Here is a 27,598-nt window from a genome sequence, read left to right on the forward strand (position 1 = left end):
CTGGTATATAGAAATACAGTTGATATTGTACACTGATTTTGTCTCTTGTGACTGTGTGTGTGTGTGTGTATTCTTTGGAATTTTTTAACAAATGATCTGTGAATAAGAAGAGTTTTATTTATTTCCATTCAGGATTTCCTAATCTTTTTATCTTTCTAGAAATTTTCCTGGCTAGAACCTCCAGTACTATATTGAATAGAAGTGTTTAAAGCAAAAATCTTTCTTTTATTCTTGATCCTAGTGGGAAAGCATCAGTCTGTTTCCAGGAAGGATGATGTTAAATTTGTGTTTCTTTCGAAGATGCCCTTAATCAGGTTGACGAACTTTCCTAATACTGTGTTTTCGTCATGAAAGAGTGTTGGATTTTGTCAAATGTCTTTTTGTGCATCTATTTAATTATCATGTGATTTCCTCCCCCCTCTTTATGGGGCATATTACATTAATTAATTTTCAAATGCTATACCACCCCTGCATTCCTGGTATAAATACCAATGTCATGAATATGACATTTTATATGTTGCAAGATTGAGTGTGCTAGTATTCTGTTAAGGATATTGGCAATGTTGGTCTCTAGTTGTCTTTTCTTGTGATGCTTTTGTCTGGTTATGGTGTCAGAATAATTCTGGTTTTATTTATAGAATGAGTTGGGAAGTTTGCCCTCCTATTTTCAGAAGTATGTGAAGGATTGGTCTTCCTTGTTGTTGTTTTTTAATCTTTTAAAATGTAAACTCCCAAAACTATTATATTGTACACTACGGAAGGGTGAATTTTAAAGTATGTAAAGAGACTGATATTCACCTGTAACCCCTGAAAGGGCCTATCTATTTCTGGTTTACCTTTACTCTTAAGGGACTGTTTGTTCTATCAGTACTGGCTCCTCTGGAAGAAGCAAACACCTTTTGGTAGCCCCAGACTCGAGACTCATTTCCTTAGTCTCTCTTCTCCTCCAGGTCTTACACTGGATATTCTGAGGAGCCTATTAGTTCCTCACTGGCTTCAAGCAGATTGTTGCTGTTGCTAATATTAATAGTTTGTAACTTTTCTAGCTACCTTCAGGAGGTATGTTGCTCTGAGTTACCTAGTTAACTATTACTGGATGCTTGAGTCATCAGTGTTTTAAAATTATAAAACAACTATAATTTTATCACCAACAATATTCCTTTTTTGAGGGTACGTTTCAGAATGATATAACTAAGTTTTAAAACAACTTGTTTGTGTAATTATTAAAATGTATGCAAACCCTTCTGAGCTTACATAATGCAATTTAAATTTCAATGTTAATATAATTTCACTATTTATGAAGCCTAACCGTAACATAAGACTATGTTAATTTATACAGCACATTTTTACCCTTCAAAATACTTTCACCATCTATTATTTATAATTTGCTAATAACTCCTCTGTAAAGTAGATGAAACATTGTAATCTTCGTTTTAAAGATGGATATCTTAACTCATTTATTCATTTTAAAAAGCAATGTTAAGATTGTTCTTAAAGTTAAAGACGTATGACTTTTGCAGTCTCACCTGACTTTTCCCTGTGGCAGTCTGTACCAGACTCTGGTTCAGATGCTGAATCATATTTCAGTATTTGATGTCCACAGCTTGTAAAATAAAACAGGTAAATATGTATATATGACAAATGAGACAATTTTTGTTTTCATCTGAATACAGTCAGAAAATCTGTGTTTTTTTTTAACTGAAAGATCCCAACTGGAAAATACCCTAATATTCCAATCTCTCTATAAACTTAATAGGCTTTATCCTAGAAAACATCTTTGTCCCTGTGAAGGAAATAGCATATTTTGAAAGTAACCCTGGGATTGGAGGTAAACACCATCGTAAAAGCAGAAATGAAAATTAACACCAAATGAACTGGTTACTCTAAGTAAGTACTCAATTAGTGCATAAAATTATTAGTACTAAAATAATTTTCATACATTTACTGATATCTTATGATGGATAAAATACCATTATATTTCCCTTTAGATGGAGATCATTTAGCTGGGAAATGAATAATAGCAGTGAAATGAAAAAAAATTGTTTAGAATAAAAACTACTAGATGAAGAAAAGGATACAGTATTAATCATCTAGTTATAATACAGAACTAGAAAACTAGGAGTACTTTATTAAAATAACCTATATTTTGAAAGCATAAACATCTGGGAAACTTACCTGTTACATAAATTGCTATCAGAATTTCTAAACTGCTGATAAAAATCTGGTGAATTGGGTGTACTGCTCAAAGATTTGTGTAAAATGACAGGTGGTTTAGTAAGAAATTCAGCAGTATCAGGAAATTCTATAGGTGATCGGTTAGTTGGAGAGCCAGCAGACACTGGTCCATGACTGGGTGAATTCAGGCTTGGTAAACCACCTTAAAAATTGAAAGAGAAGAAAGAGATATTATGTATGCATGTATCTGTTTATTGTCTATCTTTGAGTACTTATAAAGCTCTTCTTTAAAGAAAGCAAAAGTGAAGTCGCTCAGTCGTGTCCGACTCTGCGACCCCGTGGACTGTAGCCCAGCAGACTCCTCCATCCATGGGATTCTCCAGGCAAGAATACTGGAGTGGGTTGCCATTTCCTTCTCCAGGGGGATCTTCCCCACCCAGGGATCAAACTCAGATCTCCCGAATTGCAGGCAGATGCTTTCTTTTTTAAAGAATGCAAAGCGTTTACAATTAAATGATAAAACTACATTTCTACATGGAGCTATCATCAAGACATTCTATGAATTCAGGCAAAATATAGACTATATTATCATCAATGACCGTGGAATAAACACCCTGTGGCAGGATGACACATAATAGTAAATACTAAGAGTATGAGGAAAATGTACATAATAATGATAATAACGTGTGTACACGATAATGTGTGGCACAGATTTTCCTAATCCATATTAATCTTCATCTTTCACATTTTGTGTCCCTACCAGCCTGATTATCCGTTTTGCCATCTTTACTGTATTTTTTCAATACAATAAAATTCATTTTTATTTTGGAAACAGAGTTCTTAGTAGCATTGAGCAAGCTGAGCATGATAAAATTATATGAGCATATGATAAAATTATATGAACACAACAGCAGATCCCTTAAATAAAATCTACATCTTTCCAGCTCATTCATTCATTTAACAAGTATTTGAGAGCCTATTATATGCTGGAAAATGTGCTGGGTTTCACAACGGAGAAAAAGATGCCATCCCTACAGTGTTCAACAAACCTAAAAAAGGCTAGTGGAAAATACAAACAAGTGCTAAGTGAGTGCTAAAATAAGAGGGAAAAAGTGCTTCGGAAGGAAATTCATCCCTAATCCTGTCAATTTATTCAAGAGCCTTTGCTAGGTACCTTGAACTAAGGGTGCATCTAGAGAGGTGCAGGTAGATTTAAAACTATATTTCAAAAAAAAGATTCAAGTAAAGTGAGAATCAGAGAGGAAAGCAAATAACAGTTATTAAGGTACCATGGTATTTTCAGACATAGTTACAGATGTGTGTGATGGTTAATTTTGTGTGTCAACTTGGCTGGGCTATCATGCCCACTTGTTTGGTTAAAATCTAGTCTAGATGTTGCTGTGAAGGTATTTTTCAGATGCGATTAACATCTAAATCACTAGACTGAATAAAGCAGATTACCCATTGCTATGTGGGTTGGCCTCATTCAATTTGTCGAAGGCCTTAAGAGAAAAAACTGCACCCCTCCAGAGAGGAAGGAATTTTGCTCCCAGACTGCCTTCAGAGTCAAGCGTGCAATACTGACTGCTGCTATAATTTCCAGGTTGGCAGCCTGCCCTAACAGTTTGGGACCTGGCAATCTGGCAAGCCAGTCCCCATCGGTCAGTCAATCACGGTCCCCCTCTCCAACATATATGTATGTCTGTATGGGACCATACACATGCACAAACATCCTGCTGGTTCTGTTTTTCTGGAAAACCCTGACAAATACAAAGTGTGTGCTTTTATTTAGTCTTCATAATAACCCTGTGAATTAAACAGCATTTTCATTTCACAGATGCAGGGCTGCCACTGCTGTTCTATCAAATTGACCTGTTTAGAGGCTCCTATAATTTCATATCATGTTAGGGCTGAAAAAAAGATTTTTATAAATCATCTGGTCAAACACTTAAATGTTTCAGAAGAAGAAACTGAGGACTAGAGAGGGGAGCTATCTTGCCCGTCAAAATAATGTTAGTTATTAACTGGAGACTAAAGTTCCAATTTTCAGCATTCTTTTCTTTAATTATACTGCTGCTGCTGCTGCTAAGTCGTTTCAGTCGTGTCCAACTCTGTGCGACCCCATAGACAAGCAGCCCACGAGGCTCCGCCGTCCCTGGGATTCTCCTAGTGAGTGTCCAAAACTCTGACAAACAGGCTGAGAAGAATAAAGGATAAACTAATTTTAGGGTAGAAATTTGATATAATGTAGAAAAGCTTTTGAGGAGAGGACAAAATGGTACTGAAATACCTTAGCAACCCTTAAGAAATACTTTCTACAATACAGATTCACCATTTTTATTCTAAACCTTTTAAACTGTGAAATATAACATACAGAAAAGTTATAACAGGAATGCTCACCACTCAGGCTAAAATATAAAACATGGCCAGAGATCAGAAACCCATGTCCAGTATCTAATTCTCAGTCCTTTCATTAAAGGAAAGCATTACTTTGACGTTATGGTACTGTTTTTCTTGTCTTTCTTTATATTTGTACCACATATATATCTCTTTAACAATTTAGATTAGTTTTGCACTTTCTTTGAACTTTGTAAATGGAATCAGGCAGTATAAATGCTTTTATGCCTTGCTTACTTTACTCAACATTTTTAAAAGATATTTCACATGTTCACTCATTTTGAATGACATATAAAATTGTATGTATGAATATAGCACAATTTTATTTCTCTATTCAAGTACTGAACTGCCAAATTGTCTTCCAAAGTAACTGTAGCATTTTACTTTCCCATCAGTGATATATGAGTGTTCCTACTTCTGAACATTTTTCCAATTCTTGTTATACTGCCTTGAGAATTATAGACACCATAGTGGGTGTGAAGTCATGGTTCATTGTGGTTTTGATTTGCATTTCCCTAATGACTAATAATGCTGAGTATCTTTTCATGTGGGTAAGGGCCACTGGTATAACGCCTCTGGAGAAACATCTATTCAAATCTTTCACCAATTTTTTAGTGAGATCATTTGTGTTTTTATTACTGAGTTGTAAGATGTCTTCTGTAAGACTCTGGCCACCTCATGCGAAGAACTGACTCACTGGAAAAGACCCTGATGCTGAGAAAGATCAAAGGAGGGAGGAAAAGGGGACGACAGAGGATGAGATGGTTCGATGGCATCACCGACTCAATGGACATGAGTTTGAGCAAGCTCTGAGAGTTGGTGATGGACAGGGAAGCCTGGCATGCTGCAGCCAATGGGGTTGCAAAGAGTCAGACATTCCTGAGCGACTGAACTGAACTGAAGATATCTTTGTCTATTGTGAATACACAAGTTCATTGTCAAATTATAATTTGCAAATATTTTCTCCCATCTTATGGATTGTCTTCTCACTTTCTTTAGGTGTCTTTTGAAGTGGACATGTTTTTAATTTTAACGAATTCCTATTATCAATTTTTTTCATTCATGCACTGTACTTTTGGTGTCATATCTAAGAATATCCAAAGTCACAAAGATTTTCTCTTATGTTTTCTTCTACGAGTTTTATGGTTTCATACTTACATTTGAGTTTATGAGCATTTTAGGTTAATTTTTGAGTATGATGACAGGTATGGTTCAAATTCACTCTTTTTCCTATGTGTATCTCTCCAGGTGTTCCAGCATCATTTATTAAAAACACTATTCCTTCCCCATTGGATTACCATGGCACGCTGGCTGAAAATCAGTTGACCATGTAATGGTTTATTTCTGGACTCTCAGTTCTATTGCATTGATTTGGAATATCCTTATGCCAGCGTCACTGTCAATCAGTGCCTTGATAACCACAGCTTGGTAGCAAGTTTAAATTTACAAGTGTGAATGAATCTCTCGATTTTTTTTTTCTTTTTTACTAAAGATTGTTTTGGCTACTCTGAGTACCTTGAATTCTGACATGAATTTTAGGATCAGCTTGTCAAATGTCTGCAAAGAAGCCAGCACAGATTTTGTTAAGGATTGTACTAAGTTTAGAACAATTTGAGGACTATTGTCCTCTTAACACCACCAAGTCTTCTGATCCATGAATATGGGATATCCTTCCATTTATCTGGGTCTTCCTGGGAATTCCCTGACAGGACTCCACACCTCCACTGCTGGGGGCACAGGTTCAGTCTCTGGATGAGGAACTAAGATCCCACATGCTGTACAGTACCAAACAACAACAAAATCAGGGTCTTCTTTAACTCCAACAATATTTTATAGTTTTCAGTGTACAAGTCTTGAACTATTTTGCTAAATTTATCCCAAAGCATTTTATTCTCTTTGATGCTAACTTTAAATGGAATTCTTAATTTCAGTTTTGCACTGTTCATTGCTACTATATAGAAATGTAATTGATTTTTGCATACAGATTTTATATACTGCCACACTGATTAATTTGTCTATTTGTTGTAATAGGTTTTAAGGAATTTCTTAGGATTTATAAATATATGATGATGTTGTCTGCAAATAGTTTTACATCTTCCTTTCATTGTTTTTACCTAAACTTCTCAGAGGAGAACCTCTAACCCAATATTGAGTAGAAGTGATGACTATTTTATAATTATTTAAATTATTTTATAATTTTATCATATAATTTCTAATTCTTTATATTCTTTCTTTGGTGAGATATTGTTGTCATACTCTTCTTACTTTAGATATGGTTTCCTGAAGTTCTTTAAAGATATAATGGTAGCAAATTTAAAGCCATTGCTAAATCCAAAGTCCAAGCTAACTCACGGAAATTCTGTTGGCTGTTTTTCATCCTGTTTCTTTGCATGCTTCATAAATTTTTTTTAATTGAAAACTGGACATTTAGATACTATACTGTAACAATTCTAGTATCAGATCTCTCCCACCCTCAAGGTTTATGTGCCTTATTTTGTGTTTGTTCATTTTATTTCTGACTATTCATTGAGTGATCTCCTGAACTCATAATGTAGGTTTTTTTTCACTGAGGTGTGTAGCCACCGAGTGCTCTGATGCCTTTTTTCCCCTTTCCTCTTTGATTTATGCTTGACTTCTTAGAAGTCACCCGTGGGTCAGTATGATTTAGTTGAGACAGAAAATTTCTTTAAATGTCTTGCCTATGTGTCGTCATTTGTTGATGGGAATATGTTTGAAAAGTTACAACTTCAAATTTCCAGGCAGTTTACAAAACAGCTTTAACTTTTACTTCCTGCTTGTGCAGCACTTCAAGGTCAGCTACAAGTGGAGCAGCCAGGGCCTACTCCTTTCACAAATCTTTCCTGAGCATGTACACAGCCCTGAAAATGTGCTCAGCCTAGCAGATCTTCAGGCATATGCCAGAGCTTCTCACTTTCATGTGGTCATCTAGTGTCCAGGATTTCCTTTTAAATTTCCAATCAGTTCTTGTTTGCCTTAGTTGAAATCACAGCTTTACCCACTCAAAATGTTGCTGGCAGAGGGTGTGGGTGTTTTTTGTTGCTGTTATTTTTTTGGAGAGCTGAGCTCTCAGTCAAATGAATTATCCACAACAACCTGGGAACAAAGATGTTTTCCAGTGAGTTTGGACAAAACATTTACTGTACTCTCAGGTTGTTGTTGCTTTTAATGCAGTTTTTAAAGAGGTCAGACTCTAATGACTGCAAAGCGAGTGGCTTTTAGCTGTAGTACCACTGAGCTGGGGAGAGAGGGTTTGGGAACTGCTTTCAATTAAATTGTCATAGAACCCAATGCCTCACCAAGGTTCAGTAGTTAGTTTCTCTTTTTTTTTTTAATTAATTAATTTATTTATTTTTAATTTTTACTTTACAATTCTGTATTGGTTTTAGTTTCTCTTGTACAGATGATTTCTAGTGTGTTCTCTGGCTTCTGTTAACTTCCAATATTCTGAAACAGTTTAGTTTTTTGCTCCTATTTTTGTCCCTGGTGGCTCAGATGGTAAAGAATCTGTCTGCAATGCAGGAGACCCAGGTTTGATCCCTGGGTCGGGAAGATCCCCTGGAGGAGGGCATGGCAACCCACTCCAGTATCCTTGCTTGGAGAATTCCATGGACAGAGGAGCCTGGTGGGCTACAGTCCATGGGGTAGCAAACAGCTGGACACGACTGAGCAACTAACACTTTTTTTATTTGACTGTGACACTGGATATTACAATGTACATCTTTGAAGTATTAGTTTCTTTTAAAATAGAACTTTTTAGTACTTTTCAATCACTGCTAGTACATCCAATGTACCCCTTTCCCTACCCTTTATGCCACTGTTTCCATATACTTCTTTATACATTATGCAAACTGCAGGGAGTCATTTTCATGCACCCACATATTTAGGCTTACCAGTGCTTTTCAATCATTCCTGCAGATCCATGCTTCAATTTGGATCACTTTCCTCCTACCTAAAGAATTTTCTTTGCTAAATCTCAGTAGTGCACATCTATAAGCAATACATTTTACCTTTTTTTGTATAAAAAAACTTGTTATTTCACCTTAAATTTTAAAGGATATCTTCACTGGATAAAGAATTTCAGGTTGGCAATTTTTGTTTTTGCAATACTTTAAATATGCCATTTCATCATCTTTGGTGACTATAGTTAATAATACTGTATTGTGTATTTGAAAGTTAAGAGAATAGATCTTGAAAGTTCTCATCACAAGAAAAAAACTAACTATGGTGACAGATGTTAACTAGACTCATGGTGATCATTTTATAGTACATACAAACATCAAATCATTTTGTTGTACACCTAAAACTAACAATATGTCGATTAACAGCCCCCACCCCAAGATTCTATTAAGGGTGGCTTATTAGGCTATATCTTCCCTGATGGCTCAAATGGTAAAGCGTCTGCCTACAATGCGGGAGACCCAGGTTTGATTCCTGGGTCGGGAAGATCCTCTGCAGAAGGAAATGGCAACCCACTCCAGTACTCTTGCCTATAAAATCCCATGGATGGAGGAGCCTGGTTACAGTCCACGTGGTCGAAAAGAGTTGGACACAACTGAGCGACTTTGCTTTCACTTTGCTTTGCTTTATTAGGATATAGGATACAGTCAGGATTTTTCCTACTCTCATATTAAGATTTTTTTTTTTTCTCCTTCTACAATCACCATGCTACAAAAGAATACCCTTTACTGAGGGTTTTCCTTTGCTCTTTGTCTACAACTATTCAGGTTAAATAGTTCTATATTTTATCCTTGAATCCTCAGTGCCTAACAAAGTTCCTGATACATAGTATATGTTCAAAAATTAACAAATGAACGAGCAAACTGTCAACTAATAGCCAACCCAAACTGCTTAGTTTTATGTTAACTTAGAACACATGAAATGGTATTCAAAATTAGCTATGAAAGTTGTTCTCCACTTGCTAAGTCGTGTCCAACTCTTTGTGACCCCATGAACTGCAGCACACCACACTTTCCTGTCCTTCACTATCTCCCAGAGTTTGCTCAAGCTCATGTACATTGAGTCAGTGATGCCATCCAACCAACTCATCTATGAATAGGTAATGAAAACCCTGTTCTCAGCTAAGAATAGTTTCTATTCGTATCTGAGAAAATATATCCTCAGCTATTAATAGGTAATGAAAAGTTTGCACTACCATATAGTTTGAGACCTCCCATATTTAAGTCACAAAGAATGATTTCTTACCAGCTCTTCTTAGACCTACATGGTGAGTTAACGATACAGATGACGACCTTTGCTTCGGAACTGTCAGTAGATTTGAACTAAAAGGCCCATTTAGATAGCATCCTTGACTAAAAGGGAAAGATGACAGGTTAAGATTTTTAAAAACATGAAAAATTCATTTTTTTCTTATGGTCTTCAATTCATTAGCAAATATCTGCTTATACATCCAGAGTAAAGCAGGCACGAGCAAATTTTTTCTGTAAAGAACCAAGTAGTAACTAGTTTGGACTTTGCAGGCCATAAGGTCTCTGCAATTACTCAATTCTGCCACTGCGGTATAAAAACGGCCATAACCAATGATAAACAAATGAGTAAAATCATGTTTTTTAATATAATTTTATTGACAAAAAAACAGGTATGGTCCTCATTAGATCCACAGGCTGTAATTTGCTGAACCCTGGCAAGAAGCAGTTTATCAGTATCACTGGAGGGCTCTTTGTAACACAGACTGCTACTCCCACCACCAAGATTTCTGATTCAATAGGTCTGGGGAAAGGTCACAGATTGGCATGTCTGACAAGTGCTTAGGTGGTCCAGGGACCTCACTGACAATTACTGAACTAAAACATACAGTTTTTCACTATCTTCCATTCCCCTTCTGCACAGATAATTGATTACCCATTAACACAGTCATATCCTATAACTGAAATATTTATTGTAGATTTTAGGGTTCTTATGAAGAAATTAAATATAGGTGAGCAATCATAGTATACCAATTGATATATAAAATGCATTTTAAGATTACATATTGTAAAGCCCTTGGCCGAGGGCCATACATATAGTACTTCCTTTCTTAGATATTCACTAGCCTGTTTTCTTCTGTTAGTCAACCCTGATGTGGGCACTTTGCCACAGGATTAAGAACAAATCTCGTGTCTTTATTTTTCACTCAACGTTTTGTTAGTATAGGCTGAGTTCTCAGTAAGCTTCCCCCTCCCTCCAACTCCATTTTTTGTGTACTCCCATACCCCGTTACTCAAGGAAGATCTATTTTTCTGTGACCTTAGAGGTTTTGTCCATGTCTGTTATATATATCCATGCCATATTACAGTTTCAGTGTTAACAGATGCTTACGCCTCACTAACTTGTGAATTCCTTTCAGGGACCGTAAGATACACCTCTTCATTCAGTTATGGATACAGCAGTCAGTGCCTGGTAAAGGTGTTCAGGAGACATTACTGGATTAAATGAATGATCCTGTCTTTAGGTTGCTATTCTCACTTTTCAAGAGAACAGGTCTTTTCTCTCTCCAGTTCTGAGTGAATGGACTCTCGCTCACTCCTGCTTTGAGGCTTTCTTTGGGCCTTTTTCTCGAAATCTAGTTTGTCTTATAATCTTATGAGAAAAAAAATTCTGGATAACAAACAGAAGGCTTGTAAAAACAGTTGGCAACCAATTTATCAACAGAAAAACTTTTGTGAATAAAAATTATAAAAATATCATGTCAATGTATGGCAAAACCAATACAGAATTGTAAAGTAAAATAAAAAATAAAAAAAATTATAAAAATAATAGCACTATTTTGAATATTATGTATCATCCATTATTTTAGGTAATTTGCATACTTCATCTCTTTTAGTCATCTGAACAACTTTGTTATTAGATAAGAAAACTGAGGCTTTGAGAGGCTTAGTATTGTTAAGCTAAAATTCACAGTGGCAGAGATAAAATTCAACTTCAAATTTCTCTGACTCTTAAATTTTTCTGACTGAAGTGTATGCTCTTTCCACAAGACAATTCTGATGTTATCTTTGTGTGTTTCTCCATCTGTAAAATTAGAGGTTTAGAATAAAGAACTTTTCTAAGATAACATCTAGCCTCTAGATTCTGTAATTTTTTTGCTCAAGCTAATAGTAATAATAATTTGTTTGAATGTTTAAAAAAGAGGCAGTATATTCATAATAACATTCAATAAACTCATCTCCCTCCAGTGTGCAATCATTCTTTGTATTTGAATATTCATTGCCTTCAAAAGGAGTGGGAGAGATGGGGAAAGAAGAGTAGCAATGCCACCCAGGGCAATATTCAAATAGAACAATCTGTGTACTCTACCAACACCTACTTCCTTATTAATATTCAAAACAAAGACAGGTTTTTCTCCTTCAGAGAAGAGCCCTGAAGCACCCTCCCTAGTCTTCTACCTGAACGGGGGCGAGGAGGGGGGTGTCTTCTAGTAATTAAAATGGTTAGTTGTTTAGAATTGAGAAGTATAGGTCAAATTACAGGTTTTCAGCTCAGTTCCAGAAGCATCCCATTAATTCTTTGCCTAGAACCAGATAAATATTTACCGTAATGAGATATATAAAACAATACTGAAGAAAATAGAGGGCAAAATAGGCTACAAGTCCCAGTGATTATTAATAGTTGGCAAGAAGATGATTAAAGTCAGAATTACATTGCAAGAGATGTCAAATGTTATGGTCATAGAGTTAAGCTATATATTAACAGCTGATTTCTAAGACAATCAATGCAAATTACCTTGACAAGGTTTATATCACTTCATGTATTATTATTATTTTTTAAGTAGCTGTAAAAACTTGTTGGCTGTACAGTGTCCAGATTTTGCAGAGTCATTATCTTAAGAACTGAGTGGGATGACACCAGTTAGCTGTCTTGAACCTCTGCAGTTCAAATAGGGTCCAGGCTTTATTATAATTCGCTAATAAATTATGAGACACATAATTGAGAAGCTGGTTCCCAAGTACATTATTTAGGGGACATACTATTGCCAGGCAATGTTATTAGGTTTAATTAAAGAGCACTTTCCGTGATGAACGATGAATCAGAATAGGTTAAAGGCAAGCCTCTTTGGTGTTGTACCTACAGCTGATAGCCCTCAAAGTTTTGGTACGGGATTTGCCTGTGTTTCCCCAGGGAAAATCTGTTCAAAGGAAATGAGCTGTGAGCTCTGAATTTGTACTGTCTGTCCACAGGGAGGGTCTGGGTCCCAGCAGTCCATGGACAGCAGTTCAGCCAAGCTTTCAACTCTAACGCTGTGCATTAGATACTAACAGCGTTAGATACTAACAGCGTTAGATACTAACGCTGTGCCTGGATAATTCAACTGTCAGCTAACCCCCCAAAACATAAATTCAACCTTGCTGGAATTTGCTGACCAGCGAAACTTCATCCTAGGTCTGAAACTGAAGCAGAAACCAGTATCCAGGGTCATGTGGATAGCATACTCCTGCAGGATACTTGGGAAGCAGCTGTTCATCTTCAAAGACCTGTTTTAATGTAATCCCAAACTCTTCACAGTAGTCCAGTAGGTCTCAGAAGGGCTGTAATGTCTAAAACAGGTAGGAAATGAAAATTTCCATGAAAGAGCAAAGAAAACGTGTTAAGGAGACTCAGAGGCGAAACTGATTACTATTCCTTAGAGAACAAAGGAGGGGTGTCAGGGTGTTACTCTTTAGGCGTGACATCTGAGCCCAGTCTTTAAGGACATACAGAAGTAAGGGTGAGAGGTCTATTCTAGGTAGAAGGGCACACATGTGCACAAACAGAGGGAATATCAAACAGTTTAACTTGCCTGGAGTTTCAGATAAATGAAAGTGATACTGGAGTTATTCTAGTGTTAAAAAGTAATGGCCTTAATTAACATCTCAAGTCCTCTCAGATGAACAGTGGTAAGAGTAGGTAACACAGAGGCTGTTCAACTAGAACTACCTCTTATGTTTTTCCTAGTAATACCTATCACAAAGTTTATAATACTTCATTTTTTTTCTCCAGGCAAAGCATTAAAAAAAAAAAGCAAAATTAAGTCCTATCTTACACTTTACACAAATAAGGCAGCTAAAAAGTATAATTCAGCTTAATTTTCTAACACAGTGAAACTGAAGTTTTATGAGAAGACTTCAAGGAAGTTTCCTCTTCAAGGAAGTGTCTTCTTTAAGGAAAAATCTAACAAAACTTATGTGCCTGTTATTTTCATGTAGAGAGCTCCCCAAACCATTTTTCTACTCCTCTTTGCGAGATTGCTTATCTATCTGTTTAATTTTTCTAAGTAAGGGTGTAGCTTTGTCATGAGGGATTAACATAATTTCAAATCTCAGGCTAGGAATTGGGGCAGTATTCTACAGGCACGATAAAGGTTCAAAAACTTAATGACTAGAAAAAACAATATAATCAAAATTTTGTTTAAGGACAATTTCTGGTGGAAGGTAGAGATGGATTGGGTAGTGAAGAATATTAGAAATGGGAAGGATAATTCAACAGCCCACAAAAGCAATAATGAAAGCATGAAATAATGTAGGCAAAGTGATAAAGGAAAAAGGGAATAGAGAGGTAAAGAGCTTTGGAGATTAGACGTGACAGCTGTTATCTATAGACTAAGGCAACAGCATGTAAAGACAACACCAAGGTTTTCTAGGTAAATCAGTTTTGTAAGCAACCACAAAATTAGAGGATTACAGCCAGCACTGTGCCAGGAAATGACAGAATAATAGTAACAGAGGGAAAAGCAGCTGGAAATTAGGTTTCAGACATAGTTTCAGGGAGCAAGAGGTTCAATGTTTACATCATTTTGAAATCATGGGCAGGGTCATTTAAAATCATAGAGAAGCTTATGATCAGAATCAGCTGCATTCCTATCAAAACTAGGAAATGTACTCTCTATTCTGGAGTACTCGAATAAATTTGAAACGAATGCCTCATGAGTTCAGTCACAAGCCTGTTAGTTCTGTGCTTCTAAAACCTGAAGGTTCCCAAACAAAATGTCACCATACATTAAAGATCTATAGCTATGCTGGCTGTCTAATATGGTTGCCATTTAGGTCTGTATGATAGCTGAGTATGGTTCTTTGTATTTTAACTAATTAAAACCAAATCAACTTTAAGTTTCTTAGTCATGATAGACACATTTCAAGTGATCAATAGACACATGTACCTAGCGACGACCAAACTGGACGCACAGCTATAAAACATCCCCATCGTGACAGACATTTCTACTGGACAGCACTGATCCAGAGACTTGAATTTCAAAAGGAAGAGGCTTGTAAATGCTTCACATATTCCCCTTTACCCTATGTTCAAAGTACACTTAGAAATTCATTACATAGCAGCTTCAGCTCCTGCACACTAGAAAAATTCCTTCTAACCTTGCCTCTTTAAAGGAGATGTTTCATAATACCACCAACTACTTTATCCTTTAGAGTTCTAAATCTTTTATGAGGCATAATAATTTTGTTCTAATGAATATTAAGGAAATATATTGAATCTGCCTGCATTTACCTTTAATTCTGAGATATGTTCATATAAAAATTAGTTTTCCTTGGACCACGTTTCTATTTTATTATTGATTATGTGGAGGCAGTAGGATAAAAATAACCTTAACTCAATGTATCAGACATTTAATTTTAAAAACGTTGCTGTTACGTCAGTGTGACGGAAAGATGAAAAAATAGAATCATTTTCATCATTCATTCTTAAACTCAAAACTATTCTCAAGATGATGTCTCCCAGGGTTAAGAAATACCTGTCGTATTTTCAGTTCCTAACGTCATTTATTTCGTCATATCCTGCTTCCGTTATAAAAAAAAAAAAAAAAAAACAACGCCAAACAACAGCAACAAAAACTATTATCATGTTTAAGCTCTGGGCAAGCTTTGGACGAAAGCTCATTTTCCTGTAACATTCTCTTCACACTTGAATCCATTCTTGTTTTATATATCATTTCACTCAGTTTTTCTTTTAAAAAAATGGAGTTTTGTTTAGTTGAACGTATTGTAGAAGATTCAAATTAATAAATCACAGAAGAATCTGGAAAATTACAATTATCTGATCATACTTCATATATAAAATGCTAATACAAAGTTGAACAGAAATAGCTCTGATCCAACACTGCCACCTACTGTTTCAAATGTGTAACTACACAGATCAAGTTATTAAAGACCAACACACGCTCAGGTCAGTCCTAACAGAATGGTTTAACAGGAAATTTACATTGACTACAAAGAGTCGGACATAACTGAGCGACTTCACCCACAATTTAATTAACTACGGTTATATAACTGACTACATAGATGCCTATAACTCACACAGGAGATAAATATCTGTCCTGGCCATTAAAAGGCAAAGTATGGAATCCTTTGTTTGCAGAGTAAATGGATATGCTTACATTCAGAAGATCTCGGGTCCTGCTATCTCCCAGCCTCACCTGGCTATAGTTACCGACACACTTATTTGCAGGATAGGCACTGCTTAGTTTCAGGTAAATCCTCAACAGGATACAGAATGTATTAGTAGTCTTAGTTCCCCAGTAGGAACAGGGCTTGAAAGTGTCCTGCTACCTATACCTCACATCTGAGGCAGCATCTGGGGTGAACCGTGGGGTGCTCCTGCTTTCACAAGTCAGAAACTATTGGCCAACAAGAAAACTCAGCAGTGGATGATGACTGCCTCCAATTTGGCCACCTCTACCATGGCCTTCCCAGTGTCCCATCTAAAACTGATTCTCGTTTTCTTACACTGCCTCCCTGGGTTCATGTTCTTAGGGCTCCAGCATGCTTTGTATCCAGCTTGCCTGTTTTGGGTGGAGAAGGCAGATTACCTTCTTTTTAAGGATGTTTCTCTACCAGGCCACATTACAAATCATGCTGTCCTATACCTAAAACACTTCCAGGGTTCCTTTAGGCTTTCAGAATTATTTCACAGTTCATTCACAGAAACGAAGTGGCTGTAAGAGATTCAAGCTTCTTGAAAATGCTCTGGGGACTTTACCTTAAAATGCCAAATTCTTGGTGAGGTCGTTTGCCATTATTGCGTTCCCACCTTGGAGAAGTCTGGTCGATAGATGGCAGACCTGAGGTTCCCGAGCTCCTCCTCAGATGCGGGGTTGGTAAACTATTCCTACTGTTCAGCCCCTGTTGAATAATTTAACAGTGGTTAAAATTGTTACCCTTTAACATGCTGTAAATGTGATGCTAAAGATGGTACATGAAAATATCAGTACAAAGTACAACTAATCCTTGAACAACTTGGGAGTTAGAGGCACCAATATCCTTCATGCAGTTGAATATCCAGGTGTCATTTACAGCAGGCCCTCCCTACATGTTCTTCCTCCATATTTGAGATGCTCCATCCATGGATTCCACCAACCACAGATGTATTTTTCAGTAAATACTACTGAAAAAGATACTCCACATAAGCGGGCCCACACAGTTCAAACCCATATCATTCAAGGATCAACTGTACATTTTTAGCATGTATAGAAGCAGAATGAGTATGTTTTACTCCAAATATCACATTCTATACTGCTCTTTCATTTACCTTTCTCCTATTTAAAAACTGGTTTCTGAATTCCTGATAGTTTAACCAAAAATTTTTTCTTTTGTACATTTTATTCATAGTTTTATGAGAACTAAGAAACTGACAATTTTAAAAGATGTACCCTGAAAAAACTACTTTTAGAGGCCAAGCTTAGGATCGAGGATGAGCCCTATTTCCTAAAGCTTTTGTATTTTAACTACAATGCTAATGTACATAGAGGCTAACCTGAAGGGTTCTGAGCTTCTGAATTAACGACTACATTAAATTCAGAACACCTTTCACATGAAGAATATTTATCCTAATTTTTGAAAATATTCTCAGTTAATCCAAATGTTAACCCAGAATATTCCATTTTTGACCACTCTGAATAGGTGTTTAGTGAAATTGACATAAAACAGTTTCTGCTTCTTATGAATTTCCCCTATAAGCAGACATGAGACCATCTCAGAGAGATAAATGTCTTATATTTAAGTTTTCCCAAGGATGTTGATTTTATAAAGATTCAATGTTAGTTACATTTACATTGAAAAAGCTGTTTATGTAACATGTCATTACATTTACATTGAAAAAGTTGTTTATGTAACATCCTTTCTGACTATAATTTAGGTCCATATAATCTTTCTTAGTTCTTACCACGCATATAAGACATTTACTTTAAATCATCTCTTCTAAGTCTCGTCTCTTTACTTTTTTCATAAACGCTTTTGCTCTTTTAAGTAACACCAGGCTTTTTATATTCCAAAGCAGAGATAAATTAGATATGAAATTTAAGTAAGAAGTTAAAAGAACACAAAGAAAAGAAATAAGGGTTACTTCCTGATTGTTCTATGACTTATTCCTATCAGTAAACTGGAGTACTCAAATAAGCCTGATTACCTAGAATGTTCAGGAAATGAGGCAATTAGGCATCCTGTTTGTTTAAAATGTTTCTAAAATGTACCAGTACACTTTTCTACACAGTAAACATAGTAACAAACAGAATACTGATAACAATGTGATTTTTAAAAATCTCTTTGCCTGGCTGCATGGCTTGCAGGATCTCAGTTCTCCAACCAGGGACTGAACCCAGGCCACAGTGGTGAAAGCCTGGAATTCTAACCAAGAGGCTGCCAGTGAACTCCCTCAGTGCAATTTTTATGTCTAACAGTTTTAAGAATTATTACTTTTTAAAACCTCAAATGCCAATGGAAAATATAAAGGAAGAGCAACATACCAAACGAAAATCATTAATAACTCAAAATGTATTATTTTATTGATGAATTTATTGCTACCCCTATTTGATGCTGTGATTAACCTCTTTCTCATGGGAAGAGTGCTTTAAAAAAATGTGTGTAACTACCATTGGGTTTTGAGTAATGCAGCTGCTATTCTATACACTTTAAAAATAAAAGCATCACAACTAATGATCCAAATTTGTGATCAATAATTACCAAAATTTTGCCCTAATCAGGCTTACTTAATTTTTCAACATTTCTATATAACAATGCTGAGAATTAACAAAATGAATTGATGATCAGTCTCCAAAAACTATATTTAACTTTTTCTAAACTCTGTATACACTATTACAATGAAAATTAACTGACTGGGATTTCATCTTCTCTTAGTTTCTTTAACCAGTAGAACAAAGTAGTTAAAATAATCTCTAAAATATTTCTATTTTTAAAGTTTTATGATATTAACTACAGGTAAAGGTATCAATTTGACTATTGATAGCCAAATAAAAGAATTAAAAGCACTCTGAACATGCATAATGTATACCTATTTAGAATAGTGTTTATTATTTTCTAAAAGAAATCCTATTTTGGGCCAATGATATTTAAAGAAAAATCAATCCCATATCTAGTGATGGAAAAATCAATGCCTATTGGGCAACAATAATCTCCAGTGGGTAGGTAGAGGGTTCCAAAAAATATGAAAATCAGTTTAAAATAATGCTATGGAATTTCATAAGATGACTATTATAATGATCTTTTTTTTTATTGGTCCAAAAAGAAATCCTGGTTTCCAAAAAATAAAATAGATTAATGACACAATTTGACTGCTAGTTTGCTGTACAGCCTGAAAATAAATTTTCCTTCTGTTCTCTGCTTCTTAAAGATAATAAAAAATAGTTGTTACCAATGAAGTTATAACTGCTAATTACAGTAATACTATTCACAATGAAAACTGAATGCTTGCTTCATACTGAACTATTTGAAATTATAACTACCTCTGAAGTCCCAAGCAACTCAATGTATTATAAAGGAACGAAGCCCTTTAAAAAGAAATTCTATTTTATCTAAGATTTAAAGGAGCAGTTTTAACTCAAAAACATTATTAAACATGATAAATAGGGCTGGTTGATTACTGTATTTTGACCTTGTGAAGTTTTCGATCTCCTTTCTCAGCTGGGTCCTCTATCTCAGAGCAGGGATAAAATCCAGGAAATGGTGTGAGGGGATTAATCTTTGGCCTACAGGAGCCTGAGAAAGCACCCATCAAGCTACTGATACTCCGTAGGGAAGCAATGACTTGTGGAGGAAGGGTGGGGTCAACCAGAAGATCTGACACCATATTGCGAGCCTCATTTAGCACTGAAAGATCAACTCCACTTCCACCTCCAGAAATCTAGAAAAGAAAAAAAACAAGACATAAAATTACATATTTGTTAGACACAAAATTAAAAAAAAAAAAAACTTTAAAGTCCATCTAGCAATAGCTTAAGTAACTGAATCCTATTAAATATTAATTTTCACTTATTTGGACATAGCACAAATGATATAAGCAGCATGATTCTAACCTTAAAATTGTGATGCTGAAGTATGTAACAGATATTGTGAACTTTAATTTTTTTCTACATTATTCATTAGTATATCTCGTGGGGTATCAGTATAAAGGAGACAGTGATAAACTGAACTGAATGGTTAATACGGAAGGAATAGCATGAGGCTGGGTCCTGAAGAACAGACAGAAAATACTTTTTTTTTAAATTTATAAATGTTTCATTGATATATATATTTTTACTTTTCAAAAATACATATGTATTATGTTCAACTCAATTACCCATAGAAATCAGTGCTCTGGTGATCAGAATAGTGAATTAAATGTTACTTCTGTTGTTTTGGAGAAGGAAATGGCAACCCACTCCAGTACTCTTGCCCAGAGAGTCCCATGGAGGGAGGAGCCTGGTAGGCTACAGCCCATGGGGTTGCAAAGAGTCGGACACGACTGAGCGACTTCACTTTCACTTTCTGTTGTTTTATTGTACCTTGAATTTACATTTGGGTGTGTTTATAGTTCATAATTATTCAAAGTATCTGTTGAGTTCACTGTTATGTATCCTGACTACATTTTTAAATTGAGAAGTGTTATGAAAGTTAGACCAATAATTAGCTTAATAATGTATTTGCTCTTTGAGGAATTGTTTTCTTTTTCTTCTTAAGCATTATTTTGTATTACTTTATTTTAAAACATTCCCCATTATTGGGCCATAGCTCAGCTATTTCTAGTTTTTATAAGCGAACACCTCTCTTAATATGTCACTGTAGATAATTAAGCATATTTCTGATCGATAGCTTCCCATTAACTTGAACTACTGAAGCAAAGTAAATGAACATGTTAAAATCACTATAAAACTACCCTTACATATGTTGGTCAAACCAGTATTTCCACAAACTGTATATAACAGTATTTGTTTTCCCACACTCTAAGAAATTTGTTGTCATTTGACTTGGGTGTTCCTTTATAGGCAGTGTGTCACTTCTCTCTGGCTGCTGCCAATATATTTTCTTTGCTTTTAATTTTCAAAAGTTTAATTAATATATTTTACAGAAGATTTGTTTTGAGGGTGGGGAACACTGATACTATTTGAGATTCACTCAGCTTTTAAAATATATTTATTTATTTATTGGGCTACACCGGGCCCTAGTTTCAGTATGCAGTATCTTTGGTTGCGGAATGCAAACTCTTTGTTGTGGCATGTCAGATCTATTTCCCTGACCTGGGATTGAACCCAGGCTCCCTGCACTAGAGTGCGGTGTTTTAGCCCCTGGACCATCCAGGAAGTCCCTGCTCAGCTTCTTGAATTTGCAGAATTACATCTTTTGCAAATTTTGGGAAGTTTTCAGCTATTATTTCTTCAGATACTTTTTCAAACTCACTCCTTCTCCTTCTCAGACACTGATGATTATGAATGCTGGATCTTTTGTTATTGTCCTCCAGGTCCTTAAGATTTTGTTCATTTTGCTTCAATTTCCATTATTGCATTTTGTAGCTCTATAAGCTTCCTCCCCCCTTTTTTGGTAACTTCTACTTTCTTTTTTTCCTGAGATTTTCTATTTCATTTACTTGTTTCAAAAGATTTGTAATTGCTTATTAAGACATTTTTATGATGGCCACTTTAAAATTCCTCAGTTCAGTTGAGTCACTCAGTCGTGTCTGATTCTTTGCAACCCCATCAACCGCAGCACGCCAGGCCTCCCTGTCCATCACCAACTGCCAGAGTCTACCCAAACCCATGTCCATTGAGTCGGTGATGCCATCCAACCATCTCATCCTCTGTCGTCCCCTTCTCCCCCTGCCCTCAATCTTTCCCAGCATTAGGGTCTTTTCAAATGAGTCAGCTCTTCACATCAGGTGGCCAAAATATTAGAGTTTCAGTTTCAGCATCAGTTCTTCCAATGAACACCCAGGACTGATCTGCTTTAGGATGGACTGGTTGGATCTCCTTACAGTCCAAGGGACTCTCAAGAGTCTTATCCAACACCACAGTGCAAAATTATCCATTCCTCGGCACTCAGCTTTCTTTATCGTTCAACTCTCACATCCATACATGACCAGTGGAAAAACCAGAGCATTGACTAGACAGATCTTTGTTGACAAAGTAATGTCTCTGCTTTTGAATATGCTATCTAGGTTGGTCGTAACTTTTCTTCCAAGGAGTAAGCATCTTTTAATTTCATGGCTGCAGTCACCATCTGCAGTAATTTTGGGGCCTAAAAAAATAAAGTCTGTCACTGTTTCCACTGTTTCCTCATCTATTTGCCATGAAATGATGAGACCTGATGCCATACTCTTTGTTTTCTGAATGTTGAGCTTTAAGCCAACTTTTTCACTCTCCTCTTTCACTTTCATAGAGGCTCTTTAGTTCTTCTTCACTTTCTTCTATAAGGGTGGTGTCATCTGCATATCTGAGGTTATTGATATTTCTCCTGGCAATCTTGATTCCAGCTTGTGCTTCATCCAGCCCAGCATTTCTCATGATGTACTCTGCATAGAAGTTACATAAGCAGGGTGACAATATACAGCCTTGATGTACTCCTTTTCCTATTTGGAACCAGACTGTTGTTCCATGTCCAGTTCTAACTGTTGCTTCCTGACCTGCATACAGGTTTCTCAAGAGGCAGGTCAGGTATTCTGGTATTCACATCTCTTTCAGAATTTTCCAGTTTATTGTGATCCACACACTTTGAGTATTCAATAAAGCAGAAGTAGATGTTTTTTCTGGAACTCTCTTCCTTTTTTGATGACCCAGCAGATGTTGGTAAATTGATCTCTGGTTCCTCTGCCTTGAAAATCTGGAAGTTCATGGTTCACGTATTACTGAAGCCTAGCTTGGAGAATTTTGAGCACTACTTTACTAGTGTGTGAAATGAGTGCAACTGTATGGTAGTTTGAACATTCTTTGGCATTGCCTTTCTTTGAGATTGGAATGGAAACTGACCTTTTCCAGTCCTGTGGGCCACTGCAGAGTTTTCCAAATTTGCTGATATATTGAGTACAGCACTCTCACAGCATCATCTTTTAGGATTTGAAATAGCTCAACTGGAATTCCATCACCTCCACTAGCTTTGTTCATAGTGATGCTTCCTAAGGCCCACTTGACTTCACATTCCAGGATGTCTGGCTCTAGGTTAGTGTGAGTGATCACACCATCATGATTATCTGGGTCATGAAGATCTTTTTGTACAGTTTTTCTGTGTATTCTTGCCATCTCTTCTTAGTATCTTCTGCTTCTGTTAGGTCCATACCATTTCTGTCCTTTATTGAGCCCATCTTTGCATGAAATGTTCCCTTGGTATCTCTAATTTTCTTGAAGAGATCTCTAGTCTTTCCCATTCTATTGTTTTCCTCTATTTCTTTGCATTACTCGCTGAGGAAGGCTTTCTTATCTCTCCTTGCTGTTCTTTGGAATTCTGCATTCAAATGGGTATATCTTCCAGTTTCTCCTTTGCTTTTCACGTCTCTTCTTTACACAGCTATCTGTAAGGCCTCCTCAGACAGCCATTTTGCTTTTTTGCATTTCTTTTTCTTGGGGATGGTCTTGATTCCTGTCTCCTCTACAATGTCACAAACCTCCATCCATAGTTCATCAGGCACTCTGTCTATCAGGTCTAGTCCCTTAAATCTATTAAAATTCCTAGTCAGTTTCAAATCTGATTCATGTTGGTGTTAATAATTGATTGTCTTTTCTCACTCAAGTTGCAAGTTTCCTGGTTCTTGATATGACAGGTGATTTTCAAAATTCTTGTCAACATGTTGGTAACTATGCTAGAAGACTCTGGGTCCTATTTACATCTTTTATAGTAGGGGGTGATCTTTCTGTTTAGATTTAGTACTATGTCCTACACTGCTTTTTCAGGCTGTAGTTCTAATGAAATTTAATTTTCAGGGCATTCACAGTGGTATTTTTAGTCTGCTTGATTTCCTTCTGGTTCCACCAGGGCTGGTGCCTAGCAGTGGGAGTTGCAATTTGAGAGACCTGGGTTTGATTTGATCCCTGGATTGGGAAGATCCCCTAGAAAAGGGCATGGCTACCGACTCCAGCATTTTGGCCTGGATAACTCCATAGACAGAGGAGCCTGGCGAGCTACCATCTATGGGGCCGCAAAGAGTCAGCCACCACTGAGGAACTCCCCAGGTTGGGCTATCTGCTGCAAAGTCGGGAAAGGGAGTCTCCAGGCCACAGGACAAAGAGCACTTTCTGGGCCAGGCACCAGTGTTGGGGAGACCTGGCCACCTCCTGCCTTCCTGGGGAAGGAGAGTCTCATGCTTAGTAGAGAATGAGCATCTTTCCTGACCACTTAATATGAATGGAGTTCCAGATCAATTTGCCCTTGGTGGTGTTGGCAAGACTCATTCAGTTTTGAAGAAAGGAAGAGCCTACCAGCATCACAGTCTATGGCTAGGTTGGAAGTCTACATTACCTTTTGCTGTTGGGTGATGGTTGTAAGATACCTTATCACAGATGTGTGTGTGTGTGTGTGTGTGTGTATGTATGTATAATATATATATATGTTAAATATTTAAAAAAAGAAAAGAGCAGCACAAAATAAGGTTGGAGAAGCATGTTGAAACCAATATTTGAGAACATAAGATTCCAGGATAAGGAATATGGGCAATGGAAAGTCACAGATTTTGAGCAGGTCAAAGAGAAATACAGCAAGAAAAAGAAGGAAGTGATGGAGGAATGCACCGAAAAGAATGCACTACTTATGATGTTAAAACCTGACAAATGTGTGTGAAAAGAGCATTCCAGGCACACAGACTAGCACGTGTAAACCTGCGGAGGTAGAAGCCTGTCTGGCTAGTTTGAGGAATAACAAGGAGGCCAGTGTAGCAGGGGCAGAGTAAATGAAAAAGAAAGCGTACATGAAGTCAGAGAACTAAAAGGGAGGAAAGGAAGGGACTTTATTGTGTAGGGTCTTTTAAGTCCGTGATTAGGACTTCAGTTTTTATTTTGGATGAGATTGCAGCATAGTGAGCAAGAGACTGACATCACCTGATTCATTTCCTGTCAAACTGAATAGTCAAAGTATTTGTTATAATTTTAAAAGTTGAACTTAAATTCTTATTTCTCATCAGCTTATATTTGGCAAACTCTTGTTTTTGTACACAGAGTCAAGAATAAATTCTACATTTTACCAGTTATTGCGGGAGTGGAGGAGGGGGAGTAGCAGGTGGCTGTGTGTCCTTGCAAGTGCTAAAATATTTGCGATATGGCCCTTTATAGGAGAAAACTTGTTTTCTCCTAACTTATGCTATAATTTCAAAGATGCTTAGTATTTATTATTATTGAAATTAATATAATATTAGCTTATATTTTTGTGCTACTATGTACCAGGCACATATTATTATTATTTTAATCACCCCTCTGGAGGAACTGGTATTATTCAAAATCTATAGATAAGGAAATAGGTTCATAGTGACTTAAGAGGCTTACCTATTTTTCAGCTGGGAGGGACTAGTTTGTATCAGACCAACTCTACTGTCTAGAACAACTAATCTAGAAAAGCCAAAATACACCAGACATGTATCCACTTCAGGGCATCAGAACACAGTCAAGCAGCCAGGGCTTGAAAAAACAGCCGTCTATGGGGTCGCACAGAGTTGGACATGGCTGAAGAGATTTAGCAGCAGCAGAGAAGAGATTGAAGCGAACTGAAACCAATATTCTGTGCTACTTTCTCCTTTCAAGGAGTTTGCTACTGATTCATAACTGACACAGGGCAGAGAAGATGAGAAGCAGAGTAGTTAAGAGGCTAGGAAATAGCATAGAGCTCTCTTATAGTCTCAAGGGGCTGGGAGACCAAATATGGAATTTAGGGTTATAAAGACAGAGAGCTTTAAATGCTTCCAAGCAAGATCCCAGAGAGAAGAAGAGAACAAAGATGCAAGCCTGAATTTGGAGCTGCCTTCCCCTCTGGAGATATTTGCCAATTTGTAAACAGAGGCCCAAAAGATAGAGAAACCAAACAGAAAAATCCTCAAAAAGATTTCTATTTTGAAAGTAAAATAAAGCTGTCAGCAGTCTCAATGCTGGAGGGAACAAAACCAAAGGGTTCCGAGAAGAACACCATGAACCAAAGAAACAAGAAAAGACAGAAAGCCTGAATAGTCCTAAAACTTTAAGAAACTTAATAATTTAAAACTTGTCCATAAGAAAAGCTCCAAACTGAGATAGCTTCACCAGAGTATTTTTCCAAAGGAAGAAACGAAACCCATCTTACTAGACTCTTTTAGATAATAGAAAAAAAGTGGGGGGAATTTCCCACGTTATCTTATGAGGCCAGTATAACCTTTATGCCAAAAACATGATAAAAACAATAATCATAAGGCCAACTGTCATGTAAGCATGAATTCAAAATATTAATAAATAAAATCCAGTGATATATATATTTTTAAAAAGAAAACAGTTCTTAATCAAATTTGCTTTATTCTGGGAATCCAGGGATGGTGCAACACAGGCCCATAATTAATTTACCACATTAATAGAAAAAAATGGGGGAAAATTCAGGGATCATCTCAACAGACACAGAGAAAGCATCTGATAGAATTCTAGACCCATTTCTGACTTAGAAGAAAAAAGTTTTTGTTGAACTGGGATTAGGATAGAACTTCGTTAATCTGTTAAAGGGTACCTATATTAGACGTTAGTGGTGAGCATGTTGGATATGTTCCCCCTGAGGTCATGAAGAGGACAAGGCTATCTATTAGTGCCACTTCCATTCCACACTGCATTAGAGACCCTAAACTATACAGTTATGCAAGAAAAGTCTCATATGACTGGAAATAATAAGCCTGTCTTTATTCACTGATGACATTATTATATCCCTAAAACCTCTAAAAGGATCCTCAGACAAGCTATGAGAATTAATAAGTAAATTTAGCAAGGACACTGGATACATGGGTCAATATATAAAAATCAAGTAAACTCCCATGGGGCAGCACAAATGGTTAAGAACATAGAATTTCTAAAAATTGCTACCTTTTACGTTTTTCAACTTTAAAAATTAAACATCTAAGAACAAGTCTAACAAAATAGATGCATGACACCTGCACTGAAAACATCATTAAGATAAAAGATGACTCAGATAACTGAAGGAATATACCATTTTCATGTATTGAAAGCCTCAGTCTCATAGTGATCTATAGAGTCAATAAAATCTCAGTCAAAATCCTAGTATTTTTTTTGGATATGGAAATTTTCAAGTTTATTAAAGAATAGCCAAGATAATTTTGAGGAATAACAAAGCTAGAGAACTTACACTATTATAAAGTTAAAGTAATTAAAATAACAAGGCTGGTATCAGGAGAGACAAATTGACAAACAGAATGTAAAGGCCTGAAACAAATGTACATTTTGTCACTTAAAAGACAAAGGTGAGGAGGAAGCGGAGGAATAGGACGGGGAGACCACTTTCTCCCCCACAAATTCATCAAGAGAACATTTAAACGTGAGTAAATTCCACAAAACAACTTCTGAATGCCGGCAGAGGACATCAGGCACCCAGAAAAGCAGCCCATTGTCTTCGAAAGGAGGTAGGAAAAAATATAAAAGACAAAAAAAGAGACAAAAGAGGTAGGGAGGGAGCTCCGTCCCGGGAAGGGAAGTCTTAAAAAGAGAGAAGTTTCCAAACACCAGGAAACACTCTCACTGCCGAGTCTGTGGCGAGCCTTGGAAGCACAGAGGGCAACATAACAGGGAGGAAAAATAAATAAATAAATAATTAAAACC

At 36.5% G+C, this 27,598-nt stretch overlaps 1 protein-coding gene and 1 long non-coding RNA gene across 4 annotated transcripts in view; one reads left to right on the top strand and one right to left on the bottom strand.

The window, feature by feature from the left end:
• The window catches only part of PDE3B (phosphodiesterase 3B), a 189,172-nt gene that overhangs the window by 42,171 nt on the left and 119,403 nt on the right, over nt 1-27,598 (bottom strand). For all 3 annotated transcript variants that reach the window (XM_040258311.1, XM_040258310.1, XM_040258309.1), the window contains exons 3-7: nt 19,462-19,710; nt 16,555-16,697; nt 9,796-9,902; nt 2,176-2,377; nt 1,527-1,603 (exon numbers count right to left, since the gene is read on the bottom strand). In XM_040258311.1, the coding sequence (XP_040114245.1) occupies nt 1,527-1,603; nt 2,176-2,377; nt 9,796-9,902; nt 16,555-16,697; nt 19,462-19,710 (778 nt within the window). The remainder of the gene's footprint in view (nt 1-1,526; nt 1,604-2,175; nt 2,378-9,795; nt 9,903-16,554; nt 16,698-19,461; nt 19,711-27,598) is intronic.
• Nucleotides 9,112-15,397, top strand: LOC120876425. The gene is made up of 2 exons (XR_005724170.1): nt 9,112-11,277; nt 11,350-15,397. It is a non-coding gene; the product is annotated as an uncharacterized LOC120876425 (long non-coding RNA).

The sequence above is a fragment of the Oryx dammah genome, unplaced genomic scaffold (genome assembly GCF_014754425.2).
Source record: "Oryx dammah isolate SB20612 unplaced genomic scaffold, SCBI_Odam_1.1 HiC_scaffold_17, whole genome shotgun sequence".
Classification (NCBI taxonomy): domain Eukaryota; kingdom Metazoa; phylum Chordata; class Mammalia; order Artiodactyla; family Bovidae; genus Oryx; species Oryx dammah.